The following is a 19,882-nucleotide window of genomic DNA, read 5'->3' as shown; positions in this document are numbered from 1 at the left end:
AGAATTGTGGGAGCAAAATGCCAGTTGGCATTTGAATACCCAGGCAATGATATGGGGCATTTCGTAGCTTGTACCTATGCAATGAAAATTCCCCAAGCTACTTGATGAGACATAGTCTTGCATCTGGATATGAGGAATCGGAAGGTGCTCCACTGCTATCACATGGGACGATTTGAAGTCCAGAAAGGCAACATTCCAAGCAATAAACAAACTTAAAGCATTTTTCAGCTTTGACCTTTATGGCAAACATAGTAAAACATATTCCTCACTGTAACTCACTGCTACCTAACATTGTTTCCATCTTTTCTGGTGAACACTCACAGTTCCATGGTCAGTACTTGTGAAAGTTCTGTGTGTACCACCTCAACCAGTCCTGCAGTTTGTTTTAAAAAAAGAAAAGACTGAATGGTATTGGGCAAAGTTTGGCACATCGCAAAAAGCCGTCATTCTGAAGGTGAGAATGTCTGTAGTGATAGCTTCTTGCTGTTGCAGTATTGAGTTCAAAGCTGGATCTCCTGTTACTGCCCTCACCTCGCGCCTCTTTTCTGTACCACCTTGCTTGCATGCCTGTCAATTCCTGAATTTTTCATAAAGTTCTAAAGCTATTGAAACGTGGGGTGCTACATGATTGCAAAAAAGGAATTCTGATGATAGCTGTGCCATCCTATTGTGGCAGTACAAGGTGCTGCATACCAGAGGTATACATGTTTCAAGTAAGTTTATCCAGACAGGTTCTTGAAGCAAGCAGAATTGGCAACAGAAAAAGAGGTAGGGAGGTCAACCAGATTAAACGGCAAAGTTTCTGAAAAGTCAGTGGTCTGAAAACATTGTCAGTCTCTGCTGCTGCTTGTGTGCTGTGCATAAAGATAAATGGCTGTTAATAAAGCGTGTATACATTGACCAAAATCTGTGTGCTCGGAATGAACTTCTAAAACAAAGTTGGTGCAACCTCCCCTCCTCTATATGTCTGGGATTTTTACAAAATTCTAAAGAGAGCAGGCTGGCATTTATGACCTTGGCTCAGTAGCACAGCACCCTCGGTTCAATATTGGCAAAGATTTCTTTTGAACACTGCCAAACAAGTTTTGTGATAGTCCACATTTTGAATTTTACATACATCTGATTTTTCAGACCAGCTAATTATTCACGCTTCTCCGTGGTACCTATCTATAACAGTGACCAAAATTTTGGCTGTCATAGTGTGTTGCTCAATCTTCACGACTGTAGCCAGTTTCAAGCATAAACCCCATGCAAGCAACCTAGCATGTGACAGCGATAAGCAATGCGACAGAGATGGCCGTTGCGTCTGCGTGTTGAGTACAAATTCAAACCCATAAGAGCGACGACTTTGAGCAACGCCTCCATAGTTTTGCAGGTATGAGAGCAGCAAATACACGTCGAAACTGGCATGATGAATGCTCTAATAAGTTGATTTGTTTTACTGTAAAGAGCAACATGAAGTACTTATGAAGGTCTTGGAGTAGGTCTATGCTTGCATGTATCAAAATTTGGTCGTTTCTTTGTTTTATGTGACAACCAATAGTCTCACTGTTGAACATCCTGTTACAGCTTCGCGCTATTGGGTAATATGGCTAGTCACTTATAGCACTTCCGGGCGACAAGCGACGAATTCGACATTTCCAAAACCGAGCGATCTGCTCCCCGCAACGGCTAGTTTTATCACTCACTCGAAGCCGTCGCTCGTTGCTGGCATACACAAAATTGCTGTCATGGGGTTTGAGCTTCACATTGTGCAATCTCACTTTTGACATTTCAAGTGCGGCAGACATGCTGCCAAGACAAGAAGCCTATACTCCATACCACACAGAGCAGTCAAGACTGTGGAGGCTATATACAGAGACTCCCTGCAGTGGCTTCGTTCGCATTGGGATATAGTTCAATGTTTTTTTACCGCAATTCCACGAACAGTTTATTTTTATATAGGCTCAGTATTGAAAGAAACAAGTTTTAATACTGAGAAACAAACGCACTACGGTATATAGCCAATAATGCATTGTTTGAGATCATTTTTATTGTTATTGTCTTGAAGTTTTTTTTTTTTAATTTGCAATCCGTCGCGAGGAGCCTCACGTACATGCTCGCGTGAGCGAATGCTGTTGGCGCACAACGAAGCATGGACGGAACGTGCGGAGTGATAACATTTCTTGACCGAACTTCTTAGGTAGGTTCCACAACGTTGACTGCTATGTATGGAACGGAGTATAGCCAAGAATAATTCAGTCTTCTACAAGATGCTATGGCAATGCAAACTTCGCATTTGGGAAAATTGCAACTTTTAAAAATGTTTTAACTGACAGCATCATGATGTCAAGGTTGCATACATGATATCTGCACTTCACGACAATCGGTGAGACACACTGGGCTGAGCAACGGGCAAAGTCGAAACACACACCGGCAGCCTCAACCATCAGGAAATTTTAAATAGATATCATTACGAGGAGAAACTATATACAGAGGTTACATTTACACAGCAAGCTGCAAAACGCTGCAGCAATGGTACAACTAAAGTGTGCACACAAGAGATTGGCACACTTGTACTCATCCTAGCACCAACCACCAAATTGTCAGCATGTCACAAATCGGCCACCCCTAAGAATATTATTGCAATAAAGTGCAACTCAGCGAAATTCTCCAAACAAATCCTATGCTTTGTTGAGGTTGTAAAAAATGGTGATTGATTTTACCATCAAAACTCGTTTTTTGCAGACTGTTCGATTATTCAGACACTTTTGAGGCAGCGCCCATGTCCAAACAATAGGTCAGCAACTCGCCTAAAGTCGGAAAACGTAAAGCCTTCAATACTGGCAGGCAGAGAGAGAGCTTCTGTACTGGCCACAAATTCAGCGAGCAGCCACTTATTCAAGAAATGGTTAATGTATTCTTTGGAAAGAGCGAATAGTACCAGATGAGTTCATGGAAGCTACAGAAACTTCCTTTCACCAGATGAAAACTTTGAGTTCAGGAAAGCAGCATTGTTGATCAATGTTTTGCTAGCTCTTGGGTCAATCCGGCTGATTTTCAGGTCTTCTTCACGACTGAACTCCCGCCGTTCTTTAACTTCATTCTGAAATGACACGATAGGAGACAATGTTCGTACCCTTTCCAATGCAGGCACACAGTCGCCTCCCTCCCAATAGGCACATTGACACGACAAAACATACTAATATTGCATATACAATGCTGTTACACAAACTCTCTTGTAATCTGAGCAGTTTGAGGACCAGTTTTGTTTTTGAATAAAATAATGTCTTAAAATGAACTGCTCATAGAAACAACAGTTCACAATGGACTGTAGCACATTGTGGCAAGGAGTGCTTGTTTTTATTTCTTGCAATAAACAAGACACAAACACTTAATATTATGCCTCAATACTTTCTCATCCTTCAGATATTTGCATATGGCTGCACTGTCCAAATTAATGAAACGGTATCAGTGGCGTAGCCAGAAACTTCGTTGGGGAGGGGCTCACGTTGCAGCTCGGCGTCCTCCTAATAGAATTTGTCGAGGGAGCAAATATATGAATGATAACTGCACTGCCATTGCCAAAGATTCTGCAAATGAATTCTTGAATGCTATGCACTGTCAAAACAAGTAAAATATGTATTTTTTCATAAAAGAATACACTTGTATGTATCAAAAATTGTGCCCGAAATAACCGATATCAATGCTTCCCCATTTTGTCTATTTAATAAGTAAAGGAACTATCACTTAGAACTATATCAGTTTGAAACCAGCAAAGCAGTGCATGCTGCTGACATGAGAAATGTAAAGGCCATGAATCAAACAAGTTGAGGACAAATATTTTAATGATACCTTGTCATTCAAGAACTTCGTTTGCTTTTTTGTACATATGTAACAACCTGGAAAAACCTCTATAATGTGGCCCTTTGTTACAATGTATTGCGCAGGAGCACCTGTCATCGGTCGTATATTGTTAGTAATTGCACCGAAATTAGTCGCAACAGAGAGCACATATCAAAAGCAAGAGTTCTGCAAAATATACGAGGGCGACTCAAATGAAAGTGAGCCAATGCGAATCTCTGACAAATGTGGTACTTTATTTAAAGGTAGTCTTCATGAGAATTTACACATTTGTCCCACTGACTAACGAGCTGCGTGATTCCCGTCTCGTAAGACTCCTTGAGTTGCTGCTTTGAAAATTCTGTAACCGACTCCTGAAGTGTGCATATAGTTGCTACCGCAATAATTTAGTAAGAGTATCTGGCAACTGAAGTGTCCCGTGGCCCATTACTTTCCGCAAAAGAAGGAGTAACGAAATTGAACTTTCACCATGCGACAATTTGTGGCACCGCAACGTCTTTCTTTTTTTTCTTTTGTGGGCGGGGGCACAAAAATAAAAGCCACAAAGAAAAGCATGTTGGCCACAATCGAATGCCTACTTTGGGCACCTAATATGGCTACCGAAGGAATATCGAAGAAAACGTGAGACGCTTGGCCCACAGAGAACCATATGCATACTGCTCGGTAGTCTAAACTGGCGAGAGAAAATTTTCCGGGGAGGTTGCATTCAAGCGAACGCGCTGCAACCCGTCGAGTCCCCGCACTGATGGCGGCAAACGACCATTGTTTCTTTTTCTCGTCGGCTAGCTGGAAAGCGCCTACAACTCTGCCAGGCGAAAATCCACTCGGCCAGAAAAAAACGAATGCGCATTGAAGTGCGCTGCGGGGTGGTTGGGGCAACACAAGAAAAGTATGTGCGCTCCTCTGTCTGGCTTGGGCAGCACGCGAGTAGCGAGCGGAAAAAAAATTGAAGAGGCTCAATGTGTCCTCGCGAATAAAAGTCAAAGTAGAAAAATAAATAAGAACGTAGTTAGCTTTGCTGGCTTTAGTGTCTTGACATGGACGCTTTGGCGCAGGTGAAAAAAAAAGTTGATATTCTTTTCTGTGACATGACGGCACAAATGATCAACCACAATGCTTCGTCTTATCAGACTTCGCTGCGTGCTTTGTCAACTTGTCTGATAGTGTGCTGATTTGGCTTGTCTCGTATAGTCTAACATACGACTTTAGAAAAGCCAATGCACCTTTGGCGTCAAATGTTTATAAGAACATTACACAAAGTTCCGGAAAGTTCCGGAATTGAAAACCTAAAGCACGACTTTGGAAATGACAATGCACCTTTCGCATCAAAAGTTTCGAGAACTTTATACCTATCATGTTTCGTAATTGAAATCTATGAGCTCCGTAGATTTCACAGCCTCCATGAGATGCCACGACGTGCCCGCTCGTCATCAAAACGCCCTTGAAACTGGGATGGGGCTCCTTGCGTTATGTAACTCCAGGTGCATGGGCGTTACCACGAAATAGAGCCCGAGTTCGCAATGTTCGCGCTGAAATGTCTTTTCAAGTGTGAAAAGGACATTCTAGACAAAATCCAGCATGATTTCCGGTGCCAGGGGTTGTTTTGGTCTGCAGTGCATGACAGCATGAAAAAATTTCAGGGATTGATTGACCACCCTGCCGTTCTCACGTTGCTTTCTCTCTCTCCTAAGAATGCAGCTCTCAAATCACACTTCTCGCGACCGATAGTGGCTGCTGAAGCGGAGCAACATCTGATAAACGTGAGTAGTGGCACTAGTACTAAACAGGAAACCCTCTTGCCATCGCGGTCCATATAAAGTCCAATTGCAATAAGATTTTATCGTGCTTGCATGACCTGTGTGCTGTGGGTGTGATAAGGGTAAGATGGTGACCTGGTGCATCCTGCCTTTGTGTACCCATCAAACCCATTGTGAAATCCATCAAACCCATTGTTAGAAATCGCTAAGTCTGTTTCTGTTGCTGGACGCCGAAAAAACTACGGAAGGTTAATCATATACAGCTTTCGCTGTAAAATATGTGCAAGAATCTGTTCAGGCACTACAGCGCCTGTACCTATGATATAAAAATAGCTCATCACATATTGGGAGCAAGAAGACTGGTGAGAATGTTAGGCGATTTGATGAGACATTAACACTCCAAATTCTGTCTTGACATGTAATTTTACTACTGATAACATAATCGTGTGATGTCACAGATTTGTGAGCTTTCTTTCCTTTAGGAAGAGCCGAAAAAGTGGCCAGGATGTCTTTCATTTTGTCTCTAGAGGCAACATTAATTTTCATAACTACCAATTAAAACCTCGGCTAGTCGTTACGATCATCAGTCAGATAAAGATAAGAAAATGCGAAAGCGGCATGCAAGTTGCCATTTTCGATGCAACCAAACTAATGCATTATTCAATTTCATAATATTTAAAAGAATACTAAAGGAAATGTTTAAGCCAGTGTAGATTATTAGCAATTACCTCTAAAATTGCAAATATGTGACTTCTGCTGAGAGAAATTTGATGAGCTGAAGAATGGCAAAGGAATGATAGACTGGCAGTGACACCACCTTTGAATTCCTAAAAAGCTCCTGACTGATGGCACAGGTAGTGGAAATTGGCATTCAAAGGTTGCAGCTAGGACTGGCCAATTTAACTACAAATTCGTAGTTATTTACGTTATTATAAGTTAGTGCTCAATATAGTCCCTCTACAACAAGAGGACTTTAAGGGCCCTGCAACGCTCCCGTGAAAGCTTGTTGGGCAGCATCACAATGCAGCGATTTTGTGCACTTGGTGCAAATGACGTGACCTCAGTGAGTCGCATTATGATCATTGGTTAAAAATGTAACATGCAATTTAAGTTCCTACAATATTGACAATATTGTGAAAAAAACTACGGCATTACCTGATTGTATTGCCTGAAGTATTGCCTGATTATTACGCAGCCAGCGGTAGTGTGTTTGAACCATGGGAAGGATGCAACAACATGCCGAGCTCATGGTACATCAACAGTCACCTCGCAGAAGCTGTTATAACCATATAGGTGGCGCCATGGCTTCCAAGGTCTGACTGAGCACTGCCCGATCACAGAGGCCATGGGAACACCATCAACAGGCTGAGCACGCATGGCAACCATGGCATGCCAACTTCCTTTACATAACACTGACTCTTTGCAACTATTGAGCCCCTCTACAACGTCATGGAAGAATGAAATGTGGCATCTGGAGTTGTGAAAATTTGGGTTTAGGATTACTCTCATTCTGCTTGTACTTTATGAAATCCCAATGACCGATAACTTTGGTTTGTGTGTATTAGTTACCACAATTAATTTGGCTGTTAGTTCACTGACATGCTAAGAAAAGTCCAAAAGCAAAATTGGTGGCCTTAAAAATAAGAGTAGCGCGGTGTCCTTAAAGAGTCCCTGAATCGGTTTAGACAAATTTTGCAGACGCGTAGGGTACAGCTACATTAGTGTCCCATGTTAAGAGAGCTATGGATGATTACAAGTTACCCTCCTCCCTAGCCATGCTTTTTCTCCTCGACTCATTTGCCAAATGATCGGGCATAAGCTCCGCCTTCACTGGCTCTGCATCATCATGCGATGCTGTGGCATTCTACTTCCGGTTGTCTTGGAGCCGGTGAGCAAAGCCTCTATGACCTCTCCGCTCGCCACCTGGCTGTCAATCCCCTGCAAGAGCTATCCAAGGAGTGTGCATTGGAAACATTCTGTCACAGCGCCGAGTGTCCAGTATTCCAATAACTGCATGCGAGCTGTACGTTTTAATGGATGGGCGGAGGCGTAAACTAAAGCTCCTACATACTATTACCGTAAACGTGAGCGGCCTGAGCGGCCCACACAGTGCGGCCAACTGGTGGCGCAGAGCTTAACCAGCCTAACACAGGGCTACTACTGCTGTAACCAAGCGTAAAACATTTTACACTTTTAAAAATAAAATATGTTCATGATTACGTTCCTACTGAAAATTCACACCAGCAGCAAAGAATAATATACTTGGTTAATGCTATATTAGCTCTGTGTTTGTGTGGTTGAGCTCTGTGCCACCATGTGGCTGCACCATGCAGGCTGTTCACGTTTTCACCTCCGTTCATCCGCTAAAATGCCCAGTCTGTTTGCTCTTGTGATTACCCTAATGCCGGAAATGCTCGAATTCTATTGTAGTAGTAATCCTCCAGCATGAGGCGACAGCCGCAAACATGCAGAGGCTGGCACCGATAGGATACCAACAACTCAATGCACTGCAGCCACTCCGTTTCCATGTTGCCTTGCAGTTAGGCATGATGTTACAGCTTGATATGTCGCCGATCGGTAGATTTGCAGCCCACAACGTAACAAGGGCAATCCATGGTGCTCGCAAAAAGAAAGCTTGAGACCAACACTGATCACACAGCTCACGTCAACCTGGAGAATGTTTTAACACAAGCAGACGATACTTGCTGTGCCGCAAGTGTTTGAGTGTATTCTCTTTCCATTACATTTTTTTATAGAAACAAATTAAACAGCAATCCAACTAACGTCTGGCCATACCTTTTTTTCCTCTTTCTTCTTTTTCCTGTGCATATCGAGAAGTGACTCTGCCCTCTTTTCCTTCTGCAGAGACAAGAAAAGAAAGTAATCATTAGACAGCAAATTTTTGGTTTGACAAAAAGCAAAGTAGATACGCACATTGTATTGCTTCAGCTGTTCCTCAAGCTCCATTTCTTGGTGGTGTCGCTTCTGATGGCGCGAGGTCTCGGCTCTATCTTCATCCTTTTTCGACTTTTTCTGCTGATGATTAACAAAATAAAAAAGTTGTTGACACAAACATGTGAAGACATCAAATACATTTTCAACCCAATGCACAAGCAACAGATATCCATACAATAATGGGAAAGCAACTGGGAATAGTAGACAGGTGGACAACATAATATGAATCGACAAGTGTATTTTGCTTTGTGCCTTTGCTACAAGTATATCTGCTCTAGACAGGCAAAAATGAGCAGAATCAATTTTCCTGTTCCAGCTTTTCATACTGAGCCAACTCTCAAACCAATTGTTGCTGAGGGCCACTGTGTGCAGAGGAAAAAATATTTTCAAATGTTCTAGTCAAAACTGCCCCAAAATATGTCTACAATATCTAGCATACTCTACATAGCTACAGCACAAAAAATCACTACCGAAGGTTACATTGCACTTTCACAATTTTTCTCTCAACTTTCCTACTGATGCCATAATTGTGCGATGTCACAGACTTCGTGCATTTTTTTTTTCTTTTGAGAATGTCCTAATAAGTGGTCAAGATACATCTCATTTCTAAAGGCAACATTAATTTTTACAACTGCCAACCAACTAGTCTTGACCAGTCATTTCCAAATACTAATACCTTGAAGACCTCCTTTGGGGACTTGCTGGTACTGCAATCTGCCTTTTGCGTAATTGTGTGCATCTTTCTTTGGCATGAAAAATCTCGGGTACCTACAGAAGTAACTTGTGCAAAAAATTTTTAGTGAGTTGTTTTATTCCTGCTGTTATTTTTGTCCTTTGTTTTTGGGTCATATTTTGCTGCCCCACTGCTATCAGCAGGTTTGTCTACTTAGCAGTATGGATGAGGTGATTACAAAACAATGCGAATCAGAAAACAACAAAGAATTTCTTTAAAATACAATCCCTATTTGATATCTCAGTTGTGTAATCTAATGAACTACTGTTTGACAACATCTCCTTCTGGCATCCCTTAAGTACTCACACAGCTATGAACTAAACACAGCCCAAGGCAAGGTGTCCGAGCTACACAGAAGCACAACAGAAGTTTCTGTGGAGTTTCTTGTTCCCAAAATATAGCTAGCAACTGCATGCTTTCAAAATAATAATTTGAGGCAACATTCCCCCCACATGCTATGGGAGTGCAAACATCAATATTCAGACCTTAATCCCATGACCCTCTCGTCGAAATGGCACGCCGCCCTGCGCAGCTCCCATCTAAACGACCAACTCTGGGCGACCCAGCAGGCCTACGAAGCGGCAAAGAGGCAAGACCTCAACGTCCCATCGTGGGAGGCCTAGGCCCAGCCGACTGAACTGCTGGTGCTCATTAAAGTTCACTCTCTCTCTCTCACACTCACAACAGAGGAGGAGTGAGAATGTGCTCATGTTAACACTTTCTAATTTACAAGATACAACCTAGTGCTCTGTTAAAAGGAAATTTTTCTTCATCTGAAGTTCGGAAGTGCCCATCTTTGTAGCAGATGACTTGCAGTAGGTGGCATTTGCTATTCTCTATGAGGATTGATGGCACAAGAGAATGAAGCATAGAGAGTGGCATACAAGATGAAATTGATCTTGTGTAGAATTGCAAAAATGCCTGTTCCTGGTTTCCCACATGGCATATAAGCTTTATATATTCATTTATTTATGATACCCTCAGCACCGGAGGTATTAAAGGCCATTATACAATGTTAGTAGGTGCTTTGCAAAACGCATGGTTATCATTAACAGCAACAACTGTGGGAAGGTGGTTCCATTTTTGTGATGTGCAGAAAAGAGAAAAAAAAAAATTGGAGGACGCTTAAGCTTCGCCTTCAAGAGTGGAACACAACAGTGTTCCCGTCGACCCGCCAAGGGGTGTAAGACAATGGGCTACGGCGCAGCGACTACGCGCCCCGCATCGGACGCGGTGAGCGTCAAGCAACGCTGCGTTCGGCGCGGCAACGAAATGTGCGCCTGAGCAAGTGACGCACGCCTGAGCCTTAGAAACAGCTCGTTTCTAAGGCAACACCGCATTCACTAGAGGCGCTTTTGTACCGCTTTGAAGCATCGAACTCGTGGCTGAGTGGTAGCGTCTCCGTCTCACACTCCGGAGACCCTGGTTCGATTCCCACCCAGCCCATCTTGCAAGTTGTTTTTTATTCATGAAGTGCCTGCTGGGATTTATCGCTCACGGCCAACGCCGCCGACACCGACGCCGACTTTTCTGCGACACGAGCTCCTTAACGCTCTCACGTTAAAAAAGTTTTTGTATGACATTATTCATTTCCTACCTTATGACGACACACTCAATCAGGGGAAAGGGCAAAAGTTATATGCTATAGAAGCTCCGCAGTTATGACAATTATACCATTTCACAGGGGGTGCTCGGATGCTCCTAGCATCCATTTAACCACCTGCACAATTTGCTGGTGCTTCTTCAGTTGACAAATCTGGAGCACCCCCTAGAATTGTTCCTGCTTAAACTGCACAACACAAATGAAAACAATGATTACGTACCGGCACCATGTTTTAATCCACTATTTTCATCCCTCTAGCACACTACCCAAGCACTGCACGGCAGCCATCATAGCTGTACCCATTGCTGTTGCTCAGTGATTAACAGTCACTTGCTGAGCACGTAGTCACAGGTTAAATTTGCAGATATGCAAACGCCACACCGTCTGATTTATGTGCACATTAAGAAAACTTTTGTTGGCATAAAATAACCTGATAACAATAGATGCTATATAAATGCATCAGCAGACTGCAGCATTTTCTCTTGCTCTGAACACATTCGCTGCAACAGCCACAGGCTCTCACGACAGACACTTTTATGCTCAACTAGGGTCTGAACAGCAAACAAACACACCTCTGCCTTTCTGACTTTGTCTGCAGGTGTGTCTGTCCAAGCGGAGCGGTCAGCTGTCGGGTCCTCCATGTTCTTCCGAAATGTCCTGGACCCCAGGCCAATTCGAAGGCCCAAGTTGTCTGGCAATGCTGTCATCCACTCTTCTCGGCGGGGTTCAGTTTCCAAATCCTTAATTATCAAGAAAGAAGCGTGTTAGAATACTGGCGCAACACTTTTGTTTACTTAGCGATTCACACTTGTTTTAAAAGTAAATTCCTGAAAAGTGCACTTGTTTTATTGTAGCATGCACCTGAAACATTAAATTTTAAGTAAATCAACTCAAACTCTTATACAACCCTAGTAAATTAAGAATGAACAGCACACTCCTTGCATTCGTTGCACATCATCACATTACATTATGCATTCTGTACAAGTTGCAATGACACAAATCTCCTAAACAATGTGACGCATGAAGGGCGCACCTTTCCCTCGAGTCGCCTTTTCATTTTGGTCGCTCTACGGTCAAAATCCCTCGCAGCAGTGTCGTCTGTGTAGTCATCCCCAATAGCCTCTGATGGCATCGGGCCGATAACGTCGCCCGAATCGTCACTGTCACTGTCAACAGCGTCCTGTTGAGAAGTCACTGAAAAACCAGGCGGCAAAACGGGTCCGATGATGCCTGGTTTAGGTGATGTGTCCGTGAACCCCGGCGGCAAACGTGGCCCGTACAAATCCTGCGCACTTTCGCTACAAGGTGCCGGGGCTTCGACGTCCTGCCCAGACAGTTTTAAGCCAGGCGGGAGCACCGGTCCAATGACGGTGGTTGTTGATTCGCTGCTTTCTCCAGCATCTTCGCTACCGGCAGATGCGGTTTTGAAACCTTTAATAAAAGAATGATTAGGACAAACACCTCGACTTAAAAATGCGTTAAGGGTTGTACATCAGAACATTCGCGCTTGGAGCGCTATATCTCCCGAACGCGCTTGTTTTTCAACTGTTTTGTTTTCGATCTCACCTTTTGGGAGCCGCGGCCCGTAAGCAGACATGACACTGAGAATCTAGATGCCACAGGCGAAGGACTAATGCTTTCTACGGCCCAGAGGAGCCTCCTTAACGAACATTGCAGTTGGGCTTTGCACCTGAAACAGAAACACACGCATAAACCATGCGGCATGGCACGAAGCGGGTGCAAAGCCTGAAACAACACCGCGGTATCTTAACGCTGTCTTTTGTTCCGATCATTAAGGACACTGTGATTACTGCAGGTATTTGCTTCTGCAAGAAACAATGATCAACGTCACGAGCAAATTGCGAGCAAAGCATGCTACGCACACCTCGCGCTGATCACACTTGCCCACCATGCACTTGCCTCAGAAAATGTCACGACTCGCGCACATCAAGAACTCAAGAACTTGTGGACGGCTGTTGCAAGTCGCGCGCTTGTGAAGGCGTGAAGGTGGGTACCATGGTAGGTACATGATGTGAGGTATGAAGCTATTAAACTTCAGAAGTCCAGCAGTAACCTACGTAAAGCTTTTCCGCTTCCTTCGTACGTCATCAAATGCCGGCATCCGGTGCATGTTGGGTAATTGGTGGCGAATGATGGTGCCGCTGTAGTGACTCTGTGTCTGCTACATTTTGGTATTTGTGGGTTAATAAACTCGGTATCTTGAGTGGCTGTCGTGAGGAACTACGCTGAAAAATTTTCTTGCTTCAACATAATGGGTGAAGAACGAGATCTCGACAAAGGTGTGTAACTCGCGCTTTCATCCCTTAAGCCTACTGGGCTACGCGTTTTGGCTTTCATTACAGCTTTCTGCGGTTATCAGCACTATTACTAATTGACCGTTGTTTACCTCACTTGTAACGGTAATGCCGAAGTTTGTGTGCCTGTTCAGCTGAAACTTTTCCTGCAGTGTGGATCCTGCTGTTGTTGCAGCGCCGCGATAGGGTCATTCGCTCTGCGGTGTTTTCCTCGACAAAAAAAAAAAAAGATTTTTTTTTTGAATGGTCATTTGTTGTAACTTGTAATTATAATCTACTTTGATACTGGCAGCATCGTGACTTCAGCACCTGTTCATTATTTAACTGTGGAAAGAAGCCAAGGCTGCACTCGCTATGCTCTGGTTTGGCGGTAAATCAACGAATGTGGATGTAACTCATGGTGCCTCCATAATAGCGGTCGGTAACACAGTGCAGCTTTGCTAAAAACACAAGAAGCCTGTTTTGAACGTTAGCGTAACACTGCAATTATACTTTCGTGCGTGACAGTGTCGGTGCACTTATGTGGTGAGGGCTGGACAAAAAGTTCTAGCACAATATTTTATTGATGCATTTTTGTGCTTGAAGCTTCTGTTCGTTTGTCAAAGATCAGCAGGCGTAAATTGCATGCGTACAGATAAGTATGTTGGACATACGCGCTCCAAATGTGCTCTCTATATGTGTAACAGGGAACATTTGTAAGTACACGCCACCAGTAAAAAAATTAAACGATTATTAACATGAATGCTATACACAGGTAAACTCTAGGCATTCTTGTGTGCATTCCTTTCCCAAGGGGGCATCATAACTTTCCAGCTCTGCTACTGCTCGCATCAATCTGCAGCGAACCATTAAGCTAAACAATTTACACTTACGTATGCACACAAAGCAGTTTTTTAAAAACGTAAACTATTAAGATTGAACTGTGGGTGTACAAAATGCATCCAATGGTGGAAGCCAACTTTAGAAGCATCTTATCTTTCTCTGGGCCAGACATAGTACCACTGTTCTTGATAAATATAGGGAAAGTTAAGTTGAGATATGTTTTGGAGGTACTAGCGTGATGGCCCAGAGCGTGTAATCTGAGATGATCTTAAACAGGCATGAGAACTTGTATTATTTTACTATATTTGTGGTAAGCTTTAAAGGAATGTGCTGCTTCTTGGGAGCTTTTTATTCCGAGTCGAAGGGGAGAAGTGTGCAGGTCACTGATCTATTAACTGGAGCGTGCTTTCTTTTCTGCTGCCTTCTTTTGTCATTCGTTAGCAACGATACTAGTCCATCTTGCCTTCAGCAACAACCAGTGACTGTAGCTCCAATGTGCAGTAACTGGCATGCCGTATCTGCAGAAGTGACATCATTTGCACTGCTGGGGCAGAGTTGAGAATATGTGTTGTCAGGATTGGGGGCTCAATCCCATCGTCCGTGGTCCTTTGCCAAGATTGGAGTACGGCATGAATTCGAAGGTAGCTGGCCCATGCTGTCGTCCAACTTATTTACGCTGAGATCGTTGATGAAGTGAAGAACTATTTCTCATCGAGAACGAGGAAAAGGGGTTTATTTACAGAAATTAACTCAGTCTAACATGACTGCTTGAGAAAAAGAGTATTAGTCCAACAGGACTGCATGAGAGAAGTGACTCAGTCTAACATGACTGCTCAAGAGAAGTGTCCTCAGCATTCGCACAACCACAGTTTTTATACACTCGATCCGCCGGTCCTACGACGCGGCGACTGTTCGTTTACTCATCACCAACGCGCCGCTGCTCTACAGAACAGTTTACGTACACAAAGGCAACCGCGCTCTGTTGCCCGACGACGGCGTTGGCGGGTGCCGTTCCGGGAACTATCGTTGCCGATCGAGGGTCGCTCGTTGTTCCGTGCCACTCCGAACCGTGAGAAGCACAAAAAAATGTCGTTCCCGCGGCAGCTTGTCCAGGCGTGTCAAATCAGCTCCACGTTGGGGAACTCCGGAATCATTGTTCACGCACCGAACTAGTTCCGTCAGAATGTCGAAGGGGCTGGAGGAAGGCGGCGGATTCCAACGCAAAGGCCGCTTCTTTGAACGCCTCCCAGCTGCAGCGACGGAGAGGGAGAGGTGCGCGTCTTGCACCCCTTGTCGTAATCGGGTGGCAAAGTGGCAATCTTGCTTAGCGGCTCGCCATTCTTAACAGCGCCTCCATGGCCCGAAAAATCTCGACTGTCTAGCGCTGACAACCGCTAGGCAGGAAGAGAACGGCTGCTGGTCAGGGGGGGATTGATGTCTTGGCTCGCAGCGACCACTTGTGCATTGATGTCACCGCCCCAAAACATCCAACAAGGACAGGCAACTGCAAAATGAACCCCACAACACGGCTCTGCGCCGAGATGGCGTGCATTGGCCATCACTTTAGACTCGCTAGGCTTCAAAAAAAAAACAACAACATAAGTGCAGAAGCAAAAAAAAAATGCTGCATTTCGCTATGCCAATTTCTGAAGCAAATTCCTGCTGACACATTCAGCAATCATGGAGGGAATCCTGCCAAATGAGAGGGGATCTTCTTCGCTTAATAAAATTAACACTAGTAACCCTAAAATTTAGGCGGGACCCCCAAACGCAGAATTCAAATTAGCCTGCTCAAACCATCCGCATTGCTATGCAACTTTCCCTTCTTATATCTAACGGAGAAGTTGTACTCTTGGAGAGTGAGGCTCCATCGGAGCAAGCGGCCGTTTTTGTGTGACATTTGATTGAGCCACGTCAGAGGACAGTGGTCGGTCTCGAAGATGAACTTCGCTCCGTACAAGTAACACGACAACTTCTGGGCGGCCCAAACCAAACAAGCGCATTCCTTCTCTGAAGCGCTGTAGGCTTCCTCTCTTACATTTAGTTTACGGCTGGCGTAGAGGATAGGATGCTCCTCGTTATCGTCGCCGACCTGACTAAGTACCGCGCCCATACCTCTGTCGCTTGCGTCGCATTGAACTATGAATTCCTTTGTGTAGTCTGGCGCGCGAAGCACAGGGCAAGAAACCAATAGCGTTTTCAAACTTTGGAAAGCGTTCTCTTTGTCCTTATCCCAGTGTACGTTACTTGGTGCTCCCTTTCGAAGGGCGTCTGTTAATGGACTTGCCAATTGCGAGTAATTCGGAATGTACCGTTGATAGTACCCCACAAGTCCCAAAATTGAACGAAGGTCCGTTTTCGTGCGTGGCTGAGAAAAATCTCCAATCGTGGTTATTTTCAGCTCAGCCGGCTGTCTCATGTCCTGACCGACAACATGGCCCAGATAAGTAACCTGTGAACAACCAAACCTACACTTTTCCGCTTTCATCGTTAAGTCGACTTTAAACGTACGAAGCCTCGCATTCTTGTCGTAATAGACTTTGGCGTTCTTTTGAGCTATCACCACGCTCTTTCCGACTAGTTCTTGGGTTGCGCTTAGCCGTTCCAGTAAATTTAGCACGTATTCAACCACTGTCGGAATCTCCCCTCTTTCTTCCCACATCTCTCTTAACATTCTCAGTGGAGAACGGAGTGTCCTCTCATACACTAGTTCTGCTGGTGAGAACCCTGTCGCCTCATGTGGAACCGTTCGCAAAGCAAACAAAGTTGCCGGCAGACAGTTCTCCCAGTCCTTGTGCTCGTAACAGAGTGCACGCAAAACTCGCTTAAGCACTGAATGCCACCTCTCTACACTGTTTGACTGAGGGTGATAGACAGAACTGTGTATTAACTTTACCCCGCACTTTTGCAAGAATGTGGAAGTCAGTGCGCTCGTGAATACTGACCCTTGATCTGCCTGAATTTCGGCTGGAAACCCAACTCGTGCAAACACTGTCAAAAGCGCGTCTACTACTTCGGTGGAGCTGAGCTCTTTCAAAGGGATTGCTTCTGGAAACTTGGTAGCCGGACACAGCATGGTAAACAAGTACCTGTAGCCTGATTTTGTTTTTGGAAGAGGCCCTACCGTGTCTATTACCAGTCGTCTGAAAGGCTCTGTTATTAAGGGCACTACCTTCAGTGGAGCTCTCCAAGTCTCTCCTGGTTTACCAGAACGCTGGCAGGCGTCGCATGATCTTACAAAGTTTTCTACATCTTTGAAACAGCCAGGCCAGTAGTATTCCATAAGCAATCTTTCCTTTGATTTGTTTATGCCTAGGTGGCCGGACCACCCATTTCCATGACAAAGACTCAAAAGGTCCTCCCGATACTTAGTAGGTATGACTAACTGATCTAAAATCCTACCCTTTCGATCTCTGTAATGCCGATACAACAATCCTCCTCTCTCATGTATTGTTACGTTGCGCCTAGCAATGCCTTCTTTAGCGGTGTCATGTAATTTTGCTAAGCTCTCATCATTCTTTTGCTCAGCTGCCAGTGACTCTCTATCCACGCGTAAGAGTTGATCAAAGTTCTTTGAGGCCGGCGATAATAACGACCCTGTCTCGCTTGTGAGCGCGTCTGCTTGCTCTTCCTGCAGGCTAGAACTCTGACACTCTAGTGCTACGCTCTCATTGAGCTGGTCAACTGGCAGGCTCTCCTCAACTGTTCTTTTGTCCCTCGGGCCTAGCTCGGATTCGGGTATTGAAGCTATCCCCTTTTCTGCTTCAGCTGGAGGAGCTTGAGCATTTTCAGCCGAAAGCGCCGCGATCTTACGAGCTTGGCCTCGGGTCAATGCCTGTACTATGCCCTCTCCCAGTTTGAGCCCTCTGTCACGCAGTAACTGATTCGAGCGATTCGAAAAGATGTAGGGATACTGCAGTGACAAAAATTTGGAAACTGCAGCCTCAGTCTCTAGCTCCCCAAATGGTCCACTGATTTTGACTTTGGCCATGGGCAGACACACGCTGTGTTCTTCTACAACCTGTTTTATCCATGCTACTTCTCCGGTGAAGTCATCTACCATCACGTAAGACGGATGGACAATGTCCAGCGTGGCGGCACTGTCTCTTAGCACTCGGCATGGTTTTCCATTAACTTGCAGGTCGTGGAGATATGGACTTAAAAGTTCCATATTCTCATCTTTTTCCTCCACGTAGGAAAAAACTACGCTAGACTTCTCGCAGTTTACAGCTATATGTCCCAGTTTGTGGCATTTGTAACAGCGAATTGGTCTAAAAGATTTGAATTTTCTTTTCTGTTCTTTTTGTGCGGTTTCTCCGTTAAGTTTCTGCTCGCTCTTTTCTGCGGGCTTTTCCGCCATGTCTACAGGCTCGGATCGTCTAGTTTGCGCACCCTTTTTGAACGGAAATGGTTTCCGCGGTCCATTTCGACCGTCCCAGTTTCCCTCCTCGGCGTTCAACTTTCTACGGGTTGCGTACTCTTCGGCTAATTCAGCCGCCCTTTCCACAGTGTTTACATTACCTCTGTCTTGCACCCACAGTTTCACAGCTTGGGGGATGGTTTTGTAAAACTGCTCTAGACACATGCATTCAATGATCATGTCTCTGCTGTCGTACGCTTCCGCGCTTTTAAGCCACTCGACTAGGTTGGCCTTTAAGCTATACGCAAACTCCGGATAGCCCTCGCTATCTTTCTTGCCTGTGCTCCTAAACCTTTGCCGAAAAGCTTCGGCTGAAAGGCGGTATTTCTTCAGGAGACTAGCCTTAACTTTTGCATAATCATATGCATCCTGCACACTCAATCTGGCGATTACTTCCGCCGCCTCACACGGCAACATAGACAGCAACCGCTGTGGCCATGTACTCGGGCCGAAGTTCATCTTCTCGCAAGTCCTTTCAAAATTGCTTAGGAACAAGCCTATGTCGGTCCCGACCTCAAATGGCTTTAATAGCCTGTCCATGCGGTACGATTCTGCCTCACTTGATCGACCCAGAGCGCCTTCACTTCCTTGAGGCAACTCCAAACGTTTGCTTTCAAGTTCAAGTTGCATTTTCCTTAACTGAAACTCGCGATCTTTATCGCGTTCCTCTCTCTCTCGGTTTTCTCTGTCCCGTTCTTCTCTTTCTTTTTCCCGTTTCTCTCTCTTTTTGAGAAGTTCCAATCCCATTTCAATATCTTGCTCACTGGCCTGATTGGAAATTAGCTCCAATAATTCTGATTTGAGCATTTCCTTGCGTACATCTAGGCCCAGTTCCTCACCAACAATCAACAACTCGTCTCTCAGCAGTGTCCTTAACTCCATGACTGCTGCTTTACTGCCTTGATTCTGCTCTCTAAATCTAGCTAGTAAAACACAACCTAGCTAACACACAACAATCTAGCTTCCCTACTGTTCTAAACAGAACAACCACAAAATGAAGCCTAGAGAGTCAAAGCAAAAACCAAGCACTCACCGCAGATACAGCACCATGTCGCAAAGTCCATCTCACCGCTGTCAGCCAGTTGTCAGGATTGGGGGCTCAATCCCATCGTCCGTGGTCCTTTGCCAAGATTGGAGTACGGCATGAATTCGAAGGTAGCTGGCCCATGCCGTCGTCCAACTTATTTACGCTGAGATCGTTGATGAAGTGAAGAACTATTTCTCATCGAGAACGAGGAAAAGGGGTTTATTTACAGAAATTAACTCAGTCTAACATGACTGCTTGAGAAAAAGAGTATTAGTCCAACAGGACTGCATGAGAGAAGTGACTCAGTCTAACATGACTGCTCAAGAGAAGTGTCCTCAGCATTCGCACAACCACAGTTTTTATACACTCGATCCGCCGGTCCTACGACGCGGCGACTGTTCGTTTAC

General features: G+C 44.7%; 2 protein-coding genes across 4 annotated transcripts in view; one reads left to right on the top strand and one right to left on the bottom strand.

Moving 5' to 3' along the window:
• Window positions 1-198: 198 nt before the first annotated feature.
• On the bottom strand, window positions 199-12,950 carry LOC135900292 (GPALPP motifs-containing protein 1). 3 transcript variants are annotated; one of them, XM_065429747.2, is made up of 7 exons: window positions 12,812-12,950; window positions 12,458-12,581; window positions 11,925-12,322; window positions 11,464-11,631; window positions 8,535-8,636; window positions 8,397-8,459; window positions 199-3,085 (listed from the first exon to the last, which is right to left on the bottom strand). In XM_065429747.2, the coding sequence occupies exons 2-7, from the start codon at window positions 12,486-12,488 to the stop codon at window positions 2,942-2,944; spliced, it is 906 nt and encodes a 301-aa protein (XP_065285819.2). In that variant the 5' UTR covers window positions 12,489-12,581; window positions 12,812-12,950; the 3' UTR covers window positions 199-2,941. The 3 variants fall into 3 exon arrangements, with proteins under 3 accessions (XP_065285819.2, XP_065285820.2, XP_065285817.2); XM_065429748.2 differs by having other exon boundaries at window positions 8,535-8,633; window positions 12,777-12,862; XM_065429745.2 differs by having other exon boundaries at window positions 12,775-12,852.
• Window positions 12,951-13,019: 69 nt separating this feature from the next.
• The window catches only part of U2af50 (U2 small nuclear riboprotein auxiliary factor 50), a 65,659-nt gene continuing 58,796 nt past the window's right edge, over window positions 13,020-19,882 (top strand). Inside the window, exon 1 of the mRNA XM_065429749.2 lies at window positions 13,020-13,191. Coding sequence (XP_065285821.2) covers window positions 13,164-13,191 — 28 coding nt within the window. The 5' untranslated portion in view covers window positions 13,020-13,163. The remainder of the gene's footprint in view (window positions 13,192-19,882) is intronic.

This window comes from Dermacentor albipictus, chromosome 1 (genome assembly GCF_038994185.2).
Source record: "Dermacentor albipictus isolate Rhodes 1998 colony chromosome 1, USDA_Dalb.pri_finalv2, whole genome shotgun sequence".
In the NCBI taxonomy this organism is placed as follows: domain Eukaryota; kingdom Metazoa; phylum Arthropoda; class Arachnida; order Ixodida; family Ixodidae; genus Dermacentor; species Dermacentor albipictus.
The sequence above is the reverse complement of the archived record's forward strand: the minus strand, read 5'-3'. Positions and strand labels throughout refer to the sequence as shown.

Bases quoted from the DNA above. Each gene is read 5' to 3' on its own strand.
- LOC135900292 (XM_065429747.2), bottom strand. From the start codon at position 12,488: ATGTCTGCTTACGGGCCGCGGCTCCCAAAAG. The intron at 12,323-12,457 runs GTGAGATCGAAA...CTTTTATTAAAG, and splicing joins CGGGCCGCGGCTCCCAAAAG to GTTTCAAAACCGCATCTGCC. The intron at 11,632-11,924 runs GTGCGCCCTTCA...TTGATAATTAAG, and splicing joins AAAGGCGACTCGAGGGAAAG to GATTTGGAAACTGAACCCCG.